Genomic DNA, 18,683 nt, shown 5'->3' with positions numbered 1-18,683 from the left:
GCCTAACAAATAACAACAAATATAAAAACATCCCAAATCATCAAAAGGCACAAGTTCCCATCTAGACTGATCTATATAATAAGTTTCAACAAGAAATATTTCATGGTTTGGATGCTCTGCTCCGGAAATGGAAAACAATCTTGTTCTCATTATGAAAAATCATGAAAACAAAACAAAATACAAATCCCAAACTAACCAAAGGCACCATTTCCCCACCAGACTAATCCATAAGGAAAGTTTCAACAAGTAATGGTTTTGGAGTTATGCAATGGAAACGGAAAAGGGATGGCTGACAGACAGACCAACATAGTGATCCGAATGTTTTTCAAACCGGGGGATAAAAAATCTGCCGAACAGTCCTTTTTTGTGTGTTTTTGAAGATATTTTTTTTCAAAAACAAAACAGACAACTTTGATGCCTTGAACAAATTTCAACCTCCCTTACAGTCGGGAACACTTATACCAGGTTTCAGCTTAATCCATCCAGTTCTAGAATATCAGTTTACAGACAACAACCTCTGATGCTATCATCAGGTCAAGAAGCTTAAAATATCTATGGAGTGTGACACCAACCTTTCCATTCTTCTTTTTCTTTGCTGTGGTATCTTCTTGTTGATCTTCTTGACTGCTAATCTTGGTAGGAAGTCTCACAACACATTGAATTAACTGCAGAGCAAGGGCTGTTACCATCTGTATAGATTCTTCTGAGTTGAGTCTGTAACAAGCATGAACTTCTCAATGTTCCAGAACACCTTACTTAAGAAATAAATGAGTGGTGGATCGTACAATAAAACACTGCAGGGAGAATAAACCATGAGGGGTGCAGCCCCAAGGGTTTATTCTCCCTGCAATGTTTTATTGTATCATAAACAACGACCTGGAGTCATATATTTCTTATATGAGATATCAACAATATGTACAGGATTAAGGATGTTGATAAAATGTGCAAGCTTTAAAAATAGTTACCTGAAATAATTTTAATAATGAATAGAATCCGACCTCGGCAATGTTGGACAAGTCTATTTTATGAACAGGTGGGTTAAGTTTGGTATTTCCTGCAAATTCTCACAATCCTCACAGCAGTTATCTACACAATATCTCCCAATACTGATTATCATATCTCTCCCACTTTTGGATGCGGTCATTCGGCCACAGCACTTATCTGCATACTTCAGCTACATCTATGGGGAGCACTCGACATGTCCCTCTCAAAAATAACGTCGTCCAAAATATGACATCATGAAGTTGCGAGCGCATATTCCAATCTCCAGAAATGATGTCATAATAGAACAATGTTTTATCGTGAAATAAACCATGCACCGTTCCTCATTGCTCTTTGCGAGTTACCGCATAGCTATCTTACACTATGGCATAATGCATTCTTAGCCCATGGACTATATTTCAAGAGTAGTCACTTTCCTTGTGTGAATGGAATGGGTGATTTCTTTTGGACATGTGTGTGATGGATTCCTAAGGATTATGCTCTATTCTCAATCAACTTTGAAAAATTGTTTTCTTCAAATCCTAAAAGTAGTCACAAGGCTTCATATTAAATTGTTTTTACTGTGGCACAAAATATGGGTGCAAAAATTGGACATCTATTGTCTAAGCTGCGTCTGCAAGTAATGATAATAGATTACCTGTAGTTTCGAAGGTTTCTTTTACTAGATGGAAGCCTGGCTAAACTGGCAAAGATGTCTTCTAGGATAAGTTGACGATGCTTTTCATATCGAGAAAATACCTGAAATAAAAGATAATTACTGCATACATGAATAGGGATGAGTATTGACACCTAAATTTGTATTGTGATATGTATCAATACATATTGGATACATGGTATAATTTTAAGAAAATATGTTTATTGATTTAAGTTATGTAAATGGAGCTAAGGCTATCAGTGCAAATCTGTACTTCAAACCCACAATCAACGGATCCTACAAGGCTAGGGATTTATGTAGGATTCTGAATTAAGTGCCTCTGGCAGGCAAATTGGGAAAAATTGTTATTTTGTTCATGTCTTTTTTTTAAATCAGAGGTATTCTGTGATTGCATTAAATGCATTGATGTAAAATCAAGCATTAAAACCTTTTCCTATTCATTGACCTTGTCATAAGTGAATACAAATCCAGAAAATAAATTATTAGTTAAATATATTAAAACGTTGTACATAAACTGGGAAAAGTTTAGTTCCAAATTGGGAATTTTTATTGACATTTGCTGCAGAGTTGGGGTCGAATATCGGTCTCTGAGCAGGTAAATCCATGAAGGCTAAGTGATACATCTCTGCACAGCAAATTCCAACACCTTAAACAACTGTGCCACCTATGGCCCCATAATTACATAGTATTAAACACAGCTGTGGATATGTTTTGTTTATTACTGAATTTACAAGAAACAAGCTTAATTTTGTTCTTGCTTTGTTTTGAATAGGGCCACTTTAAACGGATGTAATCAAATGTAGCAATGTACATAATTCAGAACATTGTGCCAGTCCACATGTTAAGCATACTCACCGTTGTGACAAGCTTCATAGCACTAAGTTGCAGCTCACTGATGTTTTCCACAAAGAAGGTGGACACACCAAGTGAAGAGACCTGAAAGTAAGCAACACACATTCACATTCACATGATCTCAATTTAGCTAAACACATAACAAGAATCCCCGACTTGACATTTCAGAAAAAACATCTGCCAATACTGACAACCAAAGATCATCTTCAAATCTGTTGGGATTCTGATTGCTATGACAAGTGATGCTTAAGAAACTTAACCATACTGATCTAGGTAAAACTAAGAAGATCTGATAAAAGCCAAACCTGTAGAATAACAGTATCTGTGAGTTCCTGTATTTCCAACAGTCCAGCAAGATTGTTGACCAGTTCACAGAGCTTATTGTACAGAGTGATGGTTGATTTGTGTTTGACTGTGCCAGCCCGGGCCCTCTTGGCCTTTAAACTACCGTGGTATCCATCTGGCAGAAACACATATAACACACATTTAACTAAATGCAGTTGAACAAAATTTATTAATTCCTATTGCATATAAATCATATCAATAACATCAATACCATTCAAATTCAGACCTTGTAAAACGGTTGTTAACCATGTAAACGACAGTAAATATGAACAATAGGTAAGTACTTATTTACCTTTCGCATTTGGATCAAGTTTGTACACTGGATCAAACTCTGGGTAGACAGTATTAGCAAGCTGGTATTTCCCAAATAGAATGATCCTATCAATGACATCTTCTAAGTACACCTGTTTGGGCATGTCTCTCGCTGTCATCACAAATATAGCAGATAATGATGCATCCATGCTCCTCATTATCCTCTCCATTGTCAGTTCTCGCCACAGTCTTTGCTCATCTTCCCCATCCTCATCCTTGATTGAAAAAAAATATGTTTATTTTCACACATTGCTGATGTAAACGACAGTTGTTATGGACACTAGTCAACTGTTACAGAAAAAAGAAAAAAATGTGCAGTTTCTTTTGAAATGTGAAGTTTTCACTCACCTGGCTGATGTTTGGTGATACCTTGATACCATCACGGATATTCCACTGTAAGATGGTCAGAAGTTTCACCAGTCTATCAGGAGGAATCTGTAACATATCACGGATGGAAATCATAGTACGAAAGTAAAAATAATTTCCCTAAAAATAAATGACCATGAAATTCAATTTTGTGCCACAAACATTAAATGTAGTACATGAAAGAACTTTTATTACATACAATTATTTACATACAAACATTTGGCATAATGTGGGGGCTGACGCGGTTGCCTATGTAAGACCCTGGGGTCGAGGTGACCCGGGTTAACACCCTGGCGTTGTGGTGACCTGGGTAAAATGACTGAATGTCCTTGGGTCTTAGGGACCCGGACTTGTGTAGCTGTGGGAGGGATATGCCGGTCCTGGGGTCCGATGACCCGGACGATCCCTAGGGGAAAACTGGTCCTGGGTCATGCTGACCAGACGGTACCGAAATAGCGTAATGTTCTTTGGGGGCCACAAGCCTTCCATGCTCTGAGTATGGAGTGGCTTGTGACGCCCAAACGAGGTTGACAACCGAAAGTCCCCAAAGAATTGATAAAAGTAATGGGGTGACTGATCTGTAATTGTTAGATTAAATATGACCGAGTAAGTACTGTTGTTGTTGCACAAACTAAAATATTAAATTACCATGTAATAAGTTTGTTGTCACCAGCAGAGTTTCTCAACTAAGTAATACTTTTCAGAGCCATAGTTGCAGATATTCAGTAAGTACCTGATTCATGACCCCCATTGTTTTCAACTTGGCAGCCTCTCCACAGATATCTCCTAATACCCCTTTCGCTATCAGTGATTCCGTTGGACATTCTTGTTCATCATCATCTACAACAAGAAACACATATAAGCATAATATATGTACCATATTTTGTCGTCAATAAAATGACCCCGTAAAACAAAACAACCCCTGTGTTGAGTAGGGTCGGACAACATTGTCCCATTAGCTTTAGCCCGGTAGATCTTTGTATTGACTAGTAAAATCAAATGACAACAGTAGTCGGGCTGGCTGGTGTATTTCGCTGCATTATTTTTAAGATTGAATGACGCAAAAACAAATATGTAAACCATCTTGCTGCATGACACTATCATTTAAAAATGAAAACTATGCATTTCTTTCTGTACTTACTTGGATCAATACTGGCAAAGTTGACTTCTTCAGCACTGTCAAAGACATAGTCCATACAACTGCTGAATTTTTTGAAGGTCGGACTCTCCAGCAACTCCTCTACAGTCAAGGTGTGGTGTACATGGCGTTTTTGCTTCTTATCCTTCTTCCGCTTCTTCGCAGCTGAAATCACATGACACACACAGTTGTGTTCAAACAATCTATTTCAATCTGAATACCTTTACATTACAATGTTAGCATTATATTTGTATTGTGTAGTATTAAGGTTTACATCATTTATACATTGATAATTTTCAATATACTAACCATATGTTTCTTCATCTTCCTCTGGAATTTCCATGTATACATCTTCTTCACTTTCAGATTCAGAATACCTTCCTCTTCCTCGTTTTGATCCTAAATAATGAGAAAATGTAACATAATAATTCTATATAACAATAGAAAAATATTTCATCTTCAACATGGGTGTTTAAACAGTTCCAACAATACATGACAAAAGACTTATCCACAGTATAAGACATAGACAAAGACAAGAACCAATTGTGTAACATGGCAATCCTGTCATGTGTAACCAGAGGTGTAACCATTGATCAAATAGTCTGTGGTTCTGTGGCAATACAGTTGATAACAAGTTAAAATATTAACAGTTTATTTCAATGCTGTTCTACACTATGGACAGTATTGCTGGACATAAATTATGACAAGATACTGTTTGACATTAACTTGTCAATTCAATTTGCTCCAAAACACATCTTGTTTTAAAAAGTATTTGATATTGTTTCAGAATGTTTCTCAATTTTTATCAGACAAAAAAATCCAGTTTATTAATTCCATTAAAAACTCCTGCTGATCCAAGGGCATGGTGGACGAGTTAGGTTTTGTTAGTATGTTGAACACTACATGCAACGTACATAATAGGAAAGTTAAGGCACTCATGATACTATTGCAATGGTGTTTTCATTATTTTATCACTGCAATGGTGTTAGAAACTATTCCCAGAGCAAAACTTTCTCTAATATTCACCTCTGTAATGAACACTATCCTATGTCTTAGGAATGAAAATGTTTAATATTCTGTTCATTTGCTCTTTCTTCTTGGGTTGTGCTCAAAAGTTCCCAAATTTTCCTATTAAAGGATTGAGTATTTTCATATTCTGGCTAACAGAACACAAGTTTATCACCGAGTTTCTGTGTTTGAAATTAAGCAAGAAAGTCAAGGGGTGCCTGTGTCATAAGCCCACTGTTAAAATAAAGTCACCAGAAGATGACAAATGCCCCCACCCTCCGACAATAGCAAAAGGCACCACTTCAGCCCCTGGCTAATACATGTACCAAGTTTGGATGAAAACTTTCATGGTTTTCAAGTTATGCTCCGGAAATAGAATATGGACGGACAGACAGACCAGATGACGACTGTGTCCCCTGCACAAATACTAGGGGGGATAAAATTGAATTATTGAGGCATTCCCTACATTAAAGTACTTGCTGGAAACATCAAAGACACCTCACCCCCACTGGTAAAACATCCTTAATTATGCTGAACTGAAAAAGGTACCTCTTTGTCGTTCATCCTCCCCCCCTCCTCTCCGATGACGAGATAATCGTGCTGAAAATCCCCGCTCATCATTTGAACGAGAAACATTAAAGTGTAATCCATCTGCATCTCGTGTCATATTTTTCCGTCTTTTCCGAGAATCTGAATCTGCCACTGCTTTTACTGAAATTCAAAGTTACAACATGTCAAAATTAATTATCCATTTTATTAAATGCACAATATTTATCAGTCATGTTTGTTACCATTTATGTCATTTAATAGTTAGATCACATATTACATCAAGTTGGTGAAATAAAAAGAAACTTTGGTAATAAAATTAAACAATAGACGCAGTAGGAATTTCAATGAATTTTGTTTCACTCAAAAAACTTGCAGCGAGAGAAACTAACAGTTTTAGTCCACTAGTCTGTATAATGATAACATATAGCAAAACCCTTAGAGAGTTCAATTTTCTACTAGTCCTTATGATACTTTAACTATTGGGCAGTTTAGCAAGGACTAATTGGACTAGTGCCAATTTTTAATGCTGCACTTGTAGTGAAGTTCTTGATCTAATAACTTTAGAAATCTTTCATCAGTACATGCATCATACTTCAAACATCATGCCTACTGGTCAACAGTTCCCAAGGAAACCAAACATACAGAAATGATTTTGTTACAAGTTTGTTGAATGAAATAGACATGCATTGTTAAAGCTTACACAAGCCAATATATTCAACTATAGAACTGTTCCCAAATGCTAAATGAATAAGGCAATTGAAGACATATTATCTAAACAAGTGATCGAATCATTTACCAGTGCCTAATCTCAGCATATCACTGGAAATAAAATATCTACTGTTACTAGTTAGCAGTTTCATGCAAATTAATAGTAACTGATGAAAACACATTTAAAATCTGCTTGACAAATCCAGAATGATGCAATTTACAATGGGAAAGAACAACTAAATCACATTAGCCTCTAAAATTGTTTCATATAAACAAGAAATACTCAAAGTGTTCAACATATACATCATGACCATAATTTATTTTTAAATTTAACAGTTCGATAAAGACCAATCCTTCGAATATGCTGATGATTTGGCACTGCATTATTAATGGAACTTAAACAGAACAAATGATCAACATAAACAACTCATAAACAGCCCATTTCCATTGGTAACTCTGCTGTGCAATTGAACGTATATGAAAGTTGCAGAAAAGAACATCGAAGTGATTGATGTAATCAAATCCAAGTAAGTGTTGTCTATTTCACCTTGTGGATCACTATCATCAGGCTTTCCATTAAAAGGTGTATCATCTGCAACTGTTTCCAACATTTACATGTAATTTTACATAATGTCAAATCATAATGAAGATAAAATTTAAGTGTGGCTTGTCAATGAAAACGGTAAAAATCTCACAATTGCAGATCAGTGCAAAATCATGACAAAGAAAAATGACAAAGGGAATTGAAATGAAGTGAAGAGCCAGTGACATGCAATATGAATTGCCTACAGTCACATTATTTCATGAAAGGTAGTGTTTAAAATGCTACTAAAATGTAAGTAAGATAGCATGTACTAACCTGATCCCCCTGTGGCTATGGACTGTAATGTCTGAAAATACCATTGTGAAATAGTAAGTATAAACAAAACACTTCATGAAATACATTCACCTTAAAGAGTAAGACTCTTATAGGTAAATCAGTAGATTGTGATTGAAGAATATTGGCAAAGTGTAAACTAAATTCCTCGCAATTCACAAACTATGAAGAATCTTTTCAAAGACTTGTAACCCTTGAATAATACCATGGTAAGCATCTTCAATTTCTTCAAAAATGTTCATCAAAACTAGAAATGTATATGTTAAACATGCAAAACAGAAGCAGCAGCAGATTTCAACAATACCAAAACACTTGAAATATCTCTTGAAAGCACCATCAGTTATCATCCAAATAGGTTGTACAATATTTTAATAGTGAGGCACCAGTGAATATGGTAAGAGTTCATCAGTGGGGCAATTCGATCACTAAACAGCCAATGACAGAAATTTACTGTCAATTTCATGTAAGAGCATATTGTAGTAGACATGTCATCAAGAATATTTCCAGGGTTTGTTTGGCAACAGGGTAAACTGAACTGTTAAATATAAGCAAATTGTACAACTGTAATAAACCATTATTAGGAAAACAAAGCAAGATGTCTATCTGCCTAAAACCCAAATAGAATTATGGATATCTATCCTTGTAACCAATAAATGTTGTTAAACTTGCAATGAAAACAAAAAATCCAATGTAGGAAATATTAACATTCTAATTATATACCATCACTAAATTGTTTTCAGATTCTTTTGGTTGCTTCACATTCTCTTTTTTCTGAGCAAAAGTTTCTTCAAATTTAACAGCTTTCTTCCTGTTTGTCTTTTTCTTAGTTACAGATTTTCTTGGATTTGTTTTTTTTCCTCTACTTCTTAAGTTTCTCTGAAATAGTTTGGACATAGTTGAGTACAAAATATACACAGGATGATTTCTCTATGAAAAGTAAATTTCATATTAGGTGGTTTAATTACATCTCAGAACAACTCACCCTTTGTCTGTAGAAGACAACGTATTAATCTCTTACAGGGCAAGCTTAAATTTAAGAATGCAGTTACATTCTAAAGACATTAAAGAAACATTGATGCAAGAAGTAAGTGATCTGTGATGAGAGAAGGTTCATGGAAGACAATTGTGAGGTGCATTGAAACTAAGTTGTAATGAACTGAGAAACACTATACATACTTTCATATCAAGCATTTCAAGAAGCACAACTGGTTCATTTTTTCCGGATGTCTTTTTCTGCAACCTAGAATCACCATCCTTATTTATTGATGTCCGTGATGATGACATTATACTTGGTTCTATGTCATCTAAAGAAACAGAAGGTTCAGAATGTCTGCTCGAAGAGCGTCTCCGATTAGAACGTGTTAAATCACTGTCCATATTTGTAATTGGCACTGATGATGAAGGTTGCTGTGTAACTTGTTGGCTGGCTAGTCTGTCTGCTGAGGTTGCTTGAGCAGGGGATGAGACTGAAATAATACACAAAAACAGATTAAATGATCACATCAATTTTCAGAAAAGTTCAAACTCAGCAGTACTGTGATTTTGTTTTTGAAAGGGATACACCATGTCCATAACCAAGTTAGCATGTTTGATTCTTTCATAAAAACAACACAGGATTCTTACAATTAATTAATTGTGTGGCTAGACAATAACAAGTAAAATGAATGTTTACTATTAAGCCGATAAGAGTTCAATTTCTTTCTTTTTCTTTTGTTGCTTTTTAGTTTTTTTAATGTAAAAATAAATGATAAAGCACATGACCAAACTTCCATATTGATACTTCAATAACTGTATCTTCAGACCTATGTACATATTTTATGGATCTATACACAACATCAAACGTGACAGAACGGACAAAATCAAAATATGCACAAAATGTTTTGCCATGTTTTGTAGCATACCTGAACATACAGTCAACAACTCAAGATCTCAGAAAAGACAGAAACATGAGTTTCAAAAGAAACATTTATAACTACGTATGCTAAAAAATGATTGAATACAAAACTTTAATATGGCTGCCTTCCCATGTAGAATGTTAAGTGAAACTGCTGCTAACCTGTGTGTGTATAATCTATGAAATACTACCTGTCATCTTGTTTTGATCTTTGTGGTTTAATCGTCCCCTATGTGGATCAGCAGGATGAAGTGGACCATCAGAAAGATAGCAGTCCCCATTAATTGTTGCTGGAAGACAAAACATTTCCATACAGCACTCATCAAATTGTTTTCTTGAGTTGGAATCATAGTAATTAGACATAAGGCTGCAAGAGAATCTTTCCAGTGGGTGAAATGCTTATAAAATACAGGGGTAGATACAACTGGTCATATCTAATTAGTCCCATAGCTCATTTCAGACTAGTGGTTAAGTAAAATAACTAGATTTTGGGATAAAACAAGTAGTATGTCTAGGCTGATACTTGTCTCAGACTAACAGACTAGTGTCCCTGTCTATCTCTGAAATATAAGATGGAAAGTAATGTGCACTAGTCCAAAGCCAGAGTCAACAATAAATAAACTAAAAATTCAATATGTGTGTGTGTGTGTGTGTGTGGGGGGGGGGGGGGGGCACAGACTGTGAGAAGTGATTAAAATTTACTCTGAATCTTGTAAAATTCTACTGTCATCAATGTAAATAAAAATTCCTGCAGCCTGTTAGTCATGATGGGATTCTCTTTCCTGAAGGGTAATTGTCCAGAGTTTATGTCAAGACTTTTTTACTTAATCACTGCTCTGCAAGAAACTACTATATGACTAAGGCACAGCTGAGGTAAAAATACAACACAAATGGTGTACTTACCTGAATTTGAATATGAGTTTCTTGAAAATGAGTTGAACTCTTGTTGAAAATGGCTGGAGTTACTTGGTGAATATGAATTATTCTGATTCTGATTTGAAAACCGTGATGATTGGGAATTTGAAATTCTGAAAAGAACATCATAACCAATTATCATCAAATCGTATGAATTGACAGCAAAAGCATTACACAAATCACATTTTCTGCATGTAAATGTGTAAGTTACCCATTTCAACAAAACTTGGACAGAAGAATATGATTTCCTCATGTGGTCCAAGAAAAGTGAAGTTCATTATCTAATCATGTTGATTATTGAAAACAGCACATTCCCTAATTAATTCATCAGAGAAATACAAAAGGCAAATCTCACTGAGAATGTATTTACAAGTATGTAAGACAGAATGTGTCAGATTTCCCAAATGATCAACAGTGTTGTAAATATTGACTTTTCCTGATGACTACATGTACAAGGAACTGGATGATAGAAGAGTTCACCTTGATGTATCATTTTGTTGACTAACACGAGATGAAGATGAGGAGTATTGAGATGACTGTACAAAATTTTGTCCATGCTGTTGCAAATCCTGTGACAAGTTAGTATTCACCCCTGAAACAAAACAACATATGTAGATGTTGTCAGTAAAAATATCTGTTAAAGTCGGCACCTAACCCGGCTGACAACATTAATAAATGCTTAAGTCTTGTTTGCAATCATAGCAAGCATATGTCTTTTACATATGATGTTCAAGTAATGCTTAAGATATATAGACCTATGAAAACAGTCTTTTACAGATACTGTAGGTGAGAGTTGAAACGTAATATACTGATAGCTAATATAAGACACTCGATTCCAAGTAGGGCTGGCTATTGATATAGATCATAGAGAAAAATAATTATCGATAAATATCAGAGAAGTAACTTTGAGTGAAATATGCAAAAATCTCCGAATGAAAACAACATATTTCATGTCATTGGTGAGTGGTCACACATTTTTGTATGGATTACTTTGCGTTTGCTTGTTTGTTTGTCTGTTGTTCAACGCCGCACTCAGCAATATTCCAGCTATATGACTGCGGTCTGTAAATAATTGAATCTGGACCAGACAATCCATTGATCGACATCATGAGCATCGATCCACACGATTGAGATATGATGAGATAAATCAACCAAGTCAGCGAGCGGATTACTTTGTGGACATTTCAGATATAACAAAAACAGTTGCTTTCTGCCTTTGGCAATTGACGATAACAAGTCTGTTTCGGTAAATTAAAACTTTATTTCATCACAATAGTTTATATAAGATATTATTAATGGCACAATTTTCACATCGATAATAACCGTTAATACCTCTTCCCTTCAACAATAATTACGCTTATCAATCCTTTTAGCCAGCCCTAATTCCAAGTGATACATTTATGTTTTCAACTTCTAGTAGTAGTAGTAGTACTGAAACATCTTACCATCATAGAGATTTCTCCCACAAAAAACCTGAGGATCGTTAAGAAAGACAGCTTTTAATAAAGGCGGCACATCTCCCTCTATTGAGTCCCCCACCAAGGTGTCCTTCAACTCTCTGAAATTGTTTGATGACTTTTAATAAAACAAAGATTATTCTCCAAAAAGCAATCAAGCAATGTTTGATTATTATATCAAATTGTTCTTTTAAATTACAAACATTTCCAAAAGCAACCCTTTATTCAACAGATAAGATAAATAAATACTGGTCTTTTACGGGTTACTTTGTTCAAATTTGGTTTCCTACACACATCATTCCACTATTAATGCAATACTTACATATGATTTGTTGAAGTCTGCCGTAGAGCTTGTGCCAGCTGCTTTGCCAACCCCTCACTCCGCACTGAGATAATTCTCTTTGCATCATCTGCAATCTTGGAACTATACAACAAACTTTTGTTGTGCATAGTCTGCGGAAGGGGTGTTGGCAACGGCAGTTGCGGCAACACTGAAACAGAATAATAGATTTTTGCATTGGATGTTATTTCAACAAATCAGTATTTCCTAGTCATCAAATCTAAGGATCTCCAGACCATATGCCTATTTAGAGAATTAGAAAATGATGTTTTAAGATACTTATGTATAGCTACAATGAATTTGTACATTCTTCAGTAAAGATAAGTTTCATTGACCTGCACAAATGCTTTTACATATATCATTGGATCATCTGTTTTCGGACTTCATATGTTTTTGGAGGGCCATTATTATCGCAATTATTCATGCGATAACATGGGTGCAGCATCACACAGACATTGTAAATAGTACCAAATACTCAGATGATGACTTGTTTTAAAGAGAAAGTTGTCTTAAAGTGAATGAGATGTGTTACAGTTGTTCATGTGATCAGAGAGAAAACTGGATGTTTCTCAAGAGTCCGAAAACCCATAACATGTGGATATTACAGCAAATGTTATTTTCCGGCATGACCTTGAGGATGATCTTAAGCCACACTTTTTAATTTTTATCATTTATGTTCCAAAGATTTATTCCAGCTTTTCCACACAAGGTCCGTAAAAATAAATAAATACATATCCATGTCAGTCATTTATATATTTATATATTTATTTATGTATTTACATGAAAATCATTCTGCTATGGAGTTAAAACTGCATCCAGTTCAAATTTACATCCAAAATATGGCATATGCTCCACATTGGAAGTACTATTATCTTACAATTTCATTATTTGTAACACATATATAAGTATTCAGAACCTGAAACCAGTACATGCATAAGACTTCAAAATAACTGCCTAAATGTCTGCAGGAAACGGCAGAGATGCAAAAATTGCATAAATCGCCTTCTGTAAGATTGACAAACATAGGCTTTCAAGTCTGCTGCCCCACCATAAGGATGACAGGTACCAAATTTCGACCTACATAATAGTTTAATACTGCTCCTGTTATCCAAAAAATTCTTGACAGTACCATGACCCTTACCCTTGACAGTATAGTTAATGTCTCAACATTTCCCAGGGATACAGAATGAGATGGATATATATACTGAATCGCAAAAGAAACGTCACCATGGATAGATATATGAAAAACCTTATTTGTCCAAACACTGTAAACTTACTTTGAGACATATTAAAAAGATGAAACTTGGCAAAACTGATCATCAAGGTTGAAATTAAAGTGTCAAATGTTCTTAAAGTGAAACACAACACTAGTCTCTGAGAAAATGGTATCACAAGTCAGTAGGGCTGCACGGTATTACCGGTATACCGCAATATGAAAATGAAACAATTACGTATCGCGATACGTTTGTGATGTATTGACAACGATTTTGTGTTTTCAAATGTAACTTGCCTATGCCTATTAATTATTTCTCTTTCAGCACCGTACACCCGTAATACCGACCAAGAAGCATTCCCAGACACCGTAGGCCGGTAGACCAGTCAAGCCGTAGTCACGTCAAAATAGTATATAATTTTTTTAACCTACAAGTCTTATCATTCATTTATTAAATCTATCACATTTCATAATGTCTGAAATACGCATTCCATTTCAATTTATCATTTTTTATTAATAGATTAAGAAATTATTCACTATTTCCCATAATGTTATTTAAAATAAAATTCTCAGACACGCACTACGAAAACGGGTCAAAATCGAACATGCCAAAGAGCAAAATAAAGACAATTCAGGCAAATCTTTTAATATAGTAAACAAAGTTATAGATACAATCAACAAAAATATATCTAAGAGTTGTCAAACTTACTGCTAAGTTATTATTTCCATCTTTTCGTGTGATCGCTTGTAATGTAAATCAAATGACATCTCGACATTCGTCGCCTCAAATTCTAGGCTCTGACACAATGTTTAATGCCAAAATATATGCATGAAAAATCTTGTCACAGCTCGTAACCTAGCACGATACATCTACGAAGCACCATATTTTTAATATAAATCACGATTTCTTGCTTAAAATGTTCAGAAAGGCACGATTAACAAAAAGATTTCGTCAAAATCTAAAATTCATACCACAGCTGTAATTTGATTGACTGCCTTAGATCACGTGCTCAAATTTGACCAATCACAAACCTTGTAAAAGATTTCGGCACGAAAGCGTCATTAGAAACCAATTTGTATCCAATGAAATCGCTTGTTATAACTACCAAAAACACCAGGCGATGTTACGAGCGTGTAGATGAAAGAATAAGCTTTCTAGCGATGTGTCATATGCCAGTCTTCGACAAACGTGTTATTCATACGAAGCCTCGAAAACAGGGGTATTTCTTCATGTTACTGAGCGGACAGGAGCTGTTATTGGGAAATGGGTGATGACAGATACTATTGATAATTTTTTTAAAAAGGCTTTTCCAAAAACGTAAACAAATAATATAAAAAAGAAATAGGTGAGTGTATTTTATGAAAATGTATATTTGCCGAAAATCGTCAAATTTTTGCTTCCTTGGTCCTTAATCTGGACGTTATGAATGTGTTAGCTTACATCTTTTTATTTACAACGAACATAATTAAAGTAAGACGAGTTATATGGATGAACAACTCCTTTATAACAATTAGTGCAACATTTCAGTGTAGATCCTAACACCTTTATCAAGCAAGTGATCACTTGCTTGATAAAGGTGTTAGGATCTACACCGAAACGTCGCACTAATTGTAATAAAGGAGTTGTTCATCCATAGAACTCGTCTTACTTCATCACTCCAACTTCTAAATGCCACTCAAAGAAGGAACATAATTAAGTTGTAGATCTAAATGCATTATTTCAATAATGTGATAAACATAACTTTCATATTTATAAACAATAGGATCAGACCTTTAAAATGGTGTATAACATAGAGTAGCAAAGATGTTTTACAAGCAGATATTTTCTTTGATAAATGTTGGTTTCATCTAACGCTGATTGTACTGTGATTCAATGTTGAGGTAAAAGAATCTTAAACAGTGGACAGAACTCAATAAGTTTTCTTCCACAATATCTTGCAGTACGTATTGCAATACAGAGGAATGTATCGCAACATATCGCAATACGAAATTTGGGGCAATACCCAGCCCTACAAGTCAGTATCTTGTGTGTCCGCCATGTGCATTGATGACTGCCATGCAACGTCGATACATGGAATGGATGAGGCGGTTGATGAAGGCCATTGGCACTTGAACCCACACTCTGAGGAACACCTGACGCAGTTCAGCTGCAGTTGTCGGCCTTGGTTGGAAATCATGCTGAAAATGAGGTATGGCGGGTGGTGTCAATACTTGATAAATGTATCGAGCTGCTGTGACACCATTGCATCTCCATGAACTGATGTTCTGGAAGACCACAAGGCCGACCATCTGTGCAAGACCAATTCCACCCCACACCATGATGCTCGGACCACCGCACGAGTCTCTCTCAACAACACAAGCATCCGAATAACGTTCCCCACGGCATCGCCAGACTCTCTCCTCTTCCCTTCTCCACTGCTGGTGGCAACAATGCTGGTGCTGTGTTGCCCACTGAAGACAGTCCCGGTGATGACGTGGTGTCAGAATGGGTCCTCAGTGTGGCCTGTAACAGTAGTGCTCTGTCTGCTCGTCAATAGTTGACGCAAGGTGTCCACACTAATATGTCTGTCGAGCAGTTTCCGCAGCAGTAACAAAGCGATCTTGAAGATGCTGTCGCACAACCTGACGATCCTGACGTCGGGTGGTGACCCTTGGTCTTCCACTACGTGGTCGGTCATCTGTAGTGTTGGTGATCTGGTACCGTTGTTTAAGCCTGTACGTGGTCCTTGCGTGGACTTGAAATGCATTGGCTACTTGCCGGTATGCAATCGTCCAAGGGCTTGGTGTCGCTGATTTCTTGTCAATCTTGGCACGTGGTAGCAATTCAATAACCAATGAATGTTATCCAATCTGGGTGGATTTTTATAGGGCTAGAAATGGGGGAGCGCATGTGCATTTCAATCTGCACGGATCTCACGTGCATCGGGTTACCATGGCTGATGCCGTGATGCGTTTGGGCAATTGGTTTTATTGTCATCTGCTTTGTTTTTCTATTATCAAATTTCATTTTTCCGGACAAGCTAATGTTAAATTTTAGAAGCGTTGACAAAAATTACCCAGATATTTAAATGACAACTTTTCATGCAGTGTTTCTTGGGGAAACTTGGGGTTTCTTTTGCTGTTCAGTATCCTTGACATAATATAGTCTGTGACTTAAGCCACTAGTCTGAAGCCAAAGTCTACGAAAATTTCTTTTGCCTTAGTAAGTTTGCTAATTAAAGTTCATATATTAACAATAAAATCTACCGAAAAAGATGTCAAGAAACAGGTTCGGCAGGTAGTCTCAAATGTTTTTGGCACACTCTGATAATATGAAATAAGCCTAAAGCATCCCCATTCAGGGTTAGAACTAAACTGAAAAGCTTTACTAGCATGATTAAAGATAAAATGCACTTCTAATGTTAAAACAATGGGGAAATTATGAAATTTGTACTGGGCCCACAGGAATTTGTACTGGCCCTGGGCTAGTGGACTATTGTTAATTTCTAACCCTGCCTTTTAACTAGTGTATCAAACAGCTTAAATATCAACTTACAGTCTGTTAGACTAGATATGCCTGCCAGGGTGGTTATGGGAACACTGGGAGTCTCTCCGTTCATTTTCATTTGGACCTTTTATGTGTTGGGCTTCATCCTGAAACAAAACAATATATTGAATAGATTCATATAGATAATTAGATATATGTTTTACATGTCTAAATATAATGAGCCTTATAAGTGATTAATGTTTTCAGCTACCTGCTGACATTTCACAATATGACATGAAAACATTAGTTTACTTGGGAGTTCATAGTCATTCTTTCATGGACCCTCATTTCCTTCTCAGTTGACCTTTACTTTGTCCAAGAAAAGTGCTGCAGTGTTTGAAATAAAGCATGAAAATTTAACAGTCCTTGTCATAAACTCTAATGTTAAAAATAAGAGATCTAGCAGGTCCCTCCATTGGAGAACACCTCAAGGATCCCAGCACCCCCTTGATTTAAAAAACTGTCCTTGAAAAAAATGAGATGAAAAGGAATTATCTAAGGCCTTGACATCTTTCTTCAGCCTTGTCAACCAGATTTTCTTAAAGCCAATATTTAGCTATTATATTAAGTACACAATCTGTCTTTTAAATCTCATAATGTTTTGTTCCCACTAATCTCAGATATTATTTCCATTTTCTGTAATTAAACGTCATGAAATAAACAAAATCACAATTATGTCCTTTGTTATAAATTCTTGTTCAAAATTTCCATGGACAGTGGAACCATACAAAATGCTTACAAAATCTACTGTTTTGTAGATAGATAACAGTTTGTTCTTTCAATACCTCTGCAATATTTTGTGGGGTCATCTTGCAACTGTTGTAAAAAACGTGGCATGACCCATGATCTGGGAACCAGTAAAATTGTGTTTTAATCAGGGGGAGTGATTTTTTAAATCGCACTTGGGTTTTGAAGTATGAATGGCTGTGTGAAACAGAAGACAGAAACAAAGCATTGTGTTACTGCTGCAGGAAAGAAATTGATGTTGGTAGTATGGGGAAAAGTGCGCTGAAGTCCCACAGGCGAAGAAGTCGGCACCAGAAGAAACTATGCGTTAGAAATTGGCACTAGTCCTGTAGTCCTTACCAAACTGCCCAATAATAAAGGTATCCTAAGGACTAGTAGAAATTGGCTCATTTTAAGGATTTTTCTATATTTTATCATTATAAGGACCAGTGGACAAAAGCTGTTAGTTTCTAACCCTGTCAGTCATTGTTGGGATTACATTTACAAGATTTGGGAGTTGTTAAATGAGAAAAAAGTCCTTGAAAACTAACAAATTTCATTGAAAAGTGCTTAAATTTAGAGTCTAAAGATCTGTATTATCCCTGTAGTTTGTTTATTGTTTAACGCCGCACTCAGAAATATTCCAGCTATATGACGGGGGTCTGTAAATTATCGAGTCTGGACCAGACAATCCAGTGATTGACATCATGAGCATCGATCCACGGTTTAAGATGCATCAACCCAGTCCGCGAGCCTGACCAAGCGATCCTGTTAGTTGCCTCTTACGACAAGCATTGTCG

At 35.9% G+C, this 18,683-nt stretch overlaps 1 protein-coding gene across 1 annotated transcript in view; it reads right to left on the bottom strand.

Annotated features, from left to right (window-relative positions):
- The window catches only part of LOC139478213 (nipped-B-like protein), a 62,817-nt gene that overhangs the window by 21,835 nt on the left and 22,299 nt on the right, over positions 1–18,683 (bottom strand). Inside the window, exons 2-19 of the mRNA XM_071260594.1 lie at positions 17,167–17,264; positions 12,401–12,569; positions 12,067–12,179; positions 11,102–11,213; positions 10,610–10,734; positions 9,898–9,996; positions 8,989–9,278; positions 7,795–7,825; positions 6,228–6,389; positions 4,980–5,069; positions 4,674–4,835; positions 4,266–4,372; positions 3,515–3,601; positions 3,147–3,381; positions 2,815–2,969; positions 2,513–2,593; positions 1,640–1,740; positions 573–714 (exon numbers count right to left, since the gene is read on the bottom strand). Coding sequence (XP_071116695.1) covers positions 573–714; positions 1,640–1,740; positions 2,513–2,593; positions 2,815–2,969; positions 3,147–3,381; positions 3,515–3,601; positions 4,266–4,372; positions 4,674–4,835; positions 4,980–5,069; positions 6,228–6,389; positions 7,795–7,825; positions 8,989–9,278; positions 9,898–9,996; positions 10,610–10,734; positions 11,102–11,213; positions 12,067–12,179; positions 12,401–12,569; positions 17,167–17,236 — 2,331 coding nt within the window. The 5' untranslated portion in view covers positions 17,237–17,264. The remainder of the gene's footprint in view (positions 1–572; positions 715–1,639; positions 1,741–2,512; positions 2,594–2,814; positions 2,970–3,146; positions 3,382–3,514; positions 3,602–4,265; positions 4,373–4,673; positions 4,836–4,979; positions 5,070–6,227; positions 6,390–7,794; positions 7,826–8,988; positions 9,279–9,897; positions 9,997–10,609; positions 10,735–11,101; positions 11,214–12,066; positions 12,180–12,400; positions 12,570–17,166; positions 17,265–18,683) is intronic.

The sequence above is a fragment of the Haliotis cracherodii genome, unplaced genomic scaffold (assembly GCF_022045235.1).
Source record: "Haliotis cracherodii isolate W230 unplaced genomic scaffold, xgHalCrac1.p SCAF_4, whole genome shotgun sequence".
In the NCBI taxonomy this organism is placed as follows: Eukaryota; Metazoa; Mollusca; class Gastropoda; order Lepetellida; family Haliotidae; genus Haliotis; species Haliotis cracherodii.
Note: the sequence above shows the minus strand (reverse complement) of the source record. Positions and strands in the feature narration are given on the sequence as shown.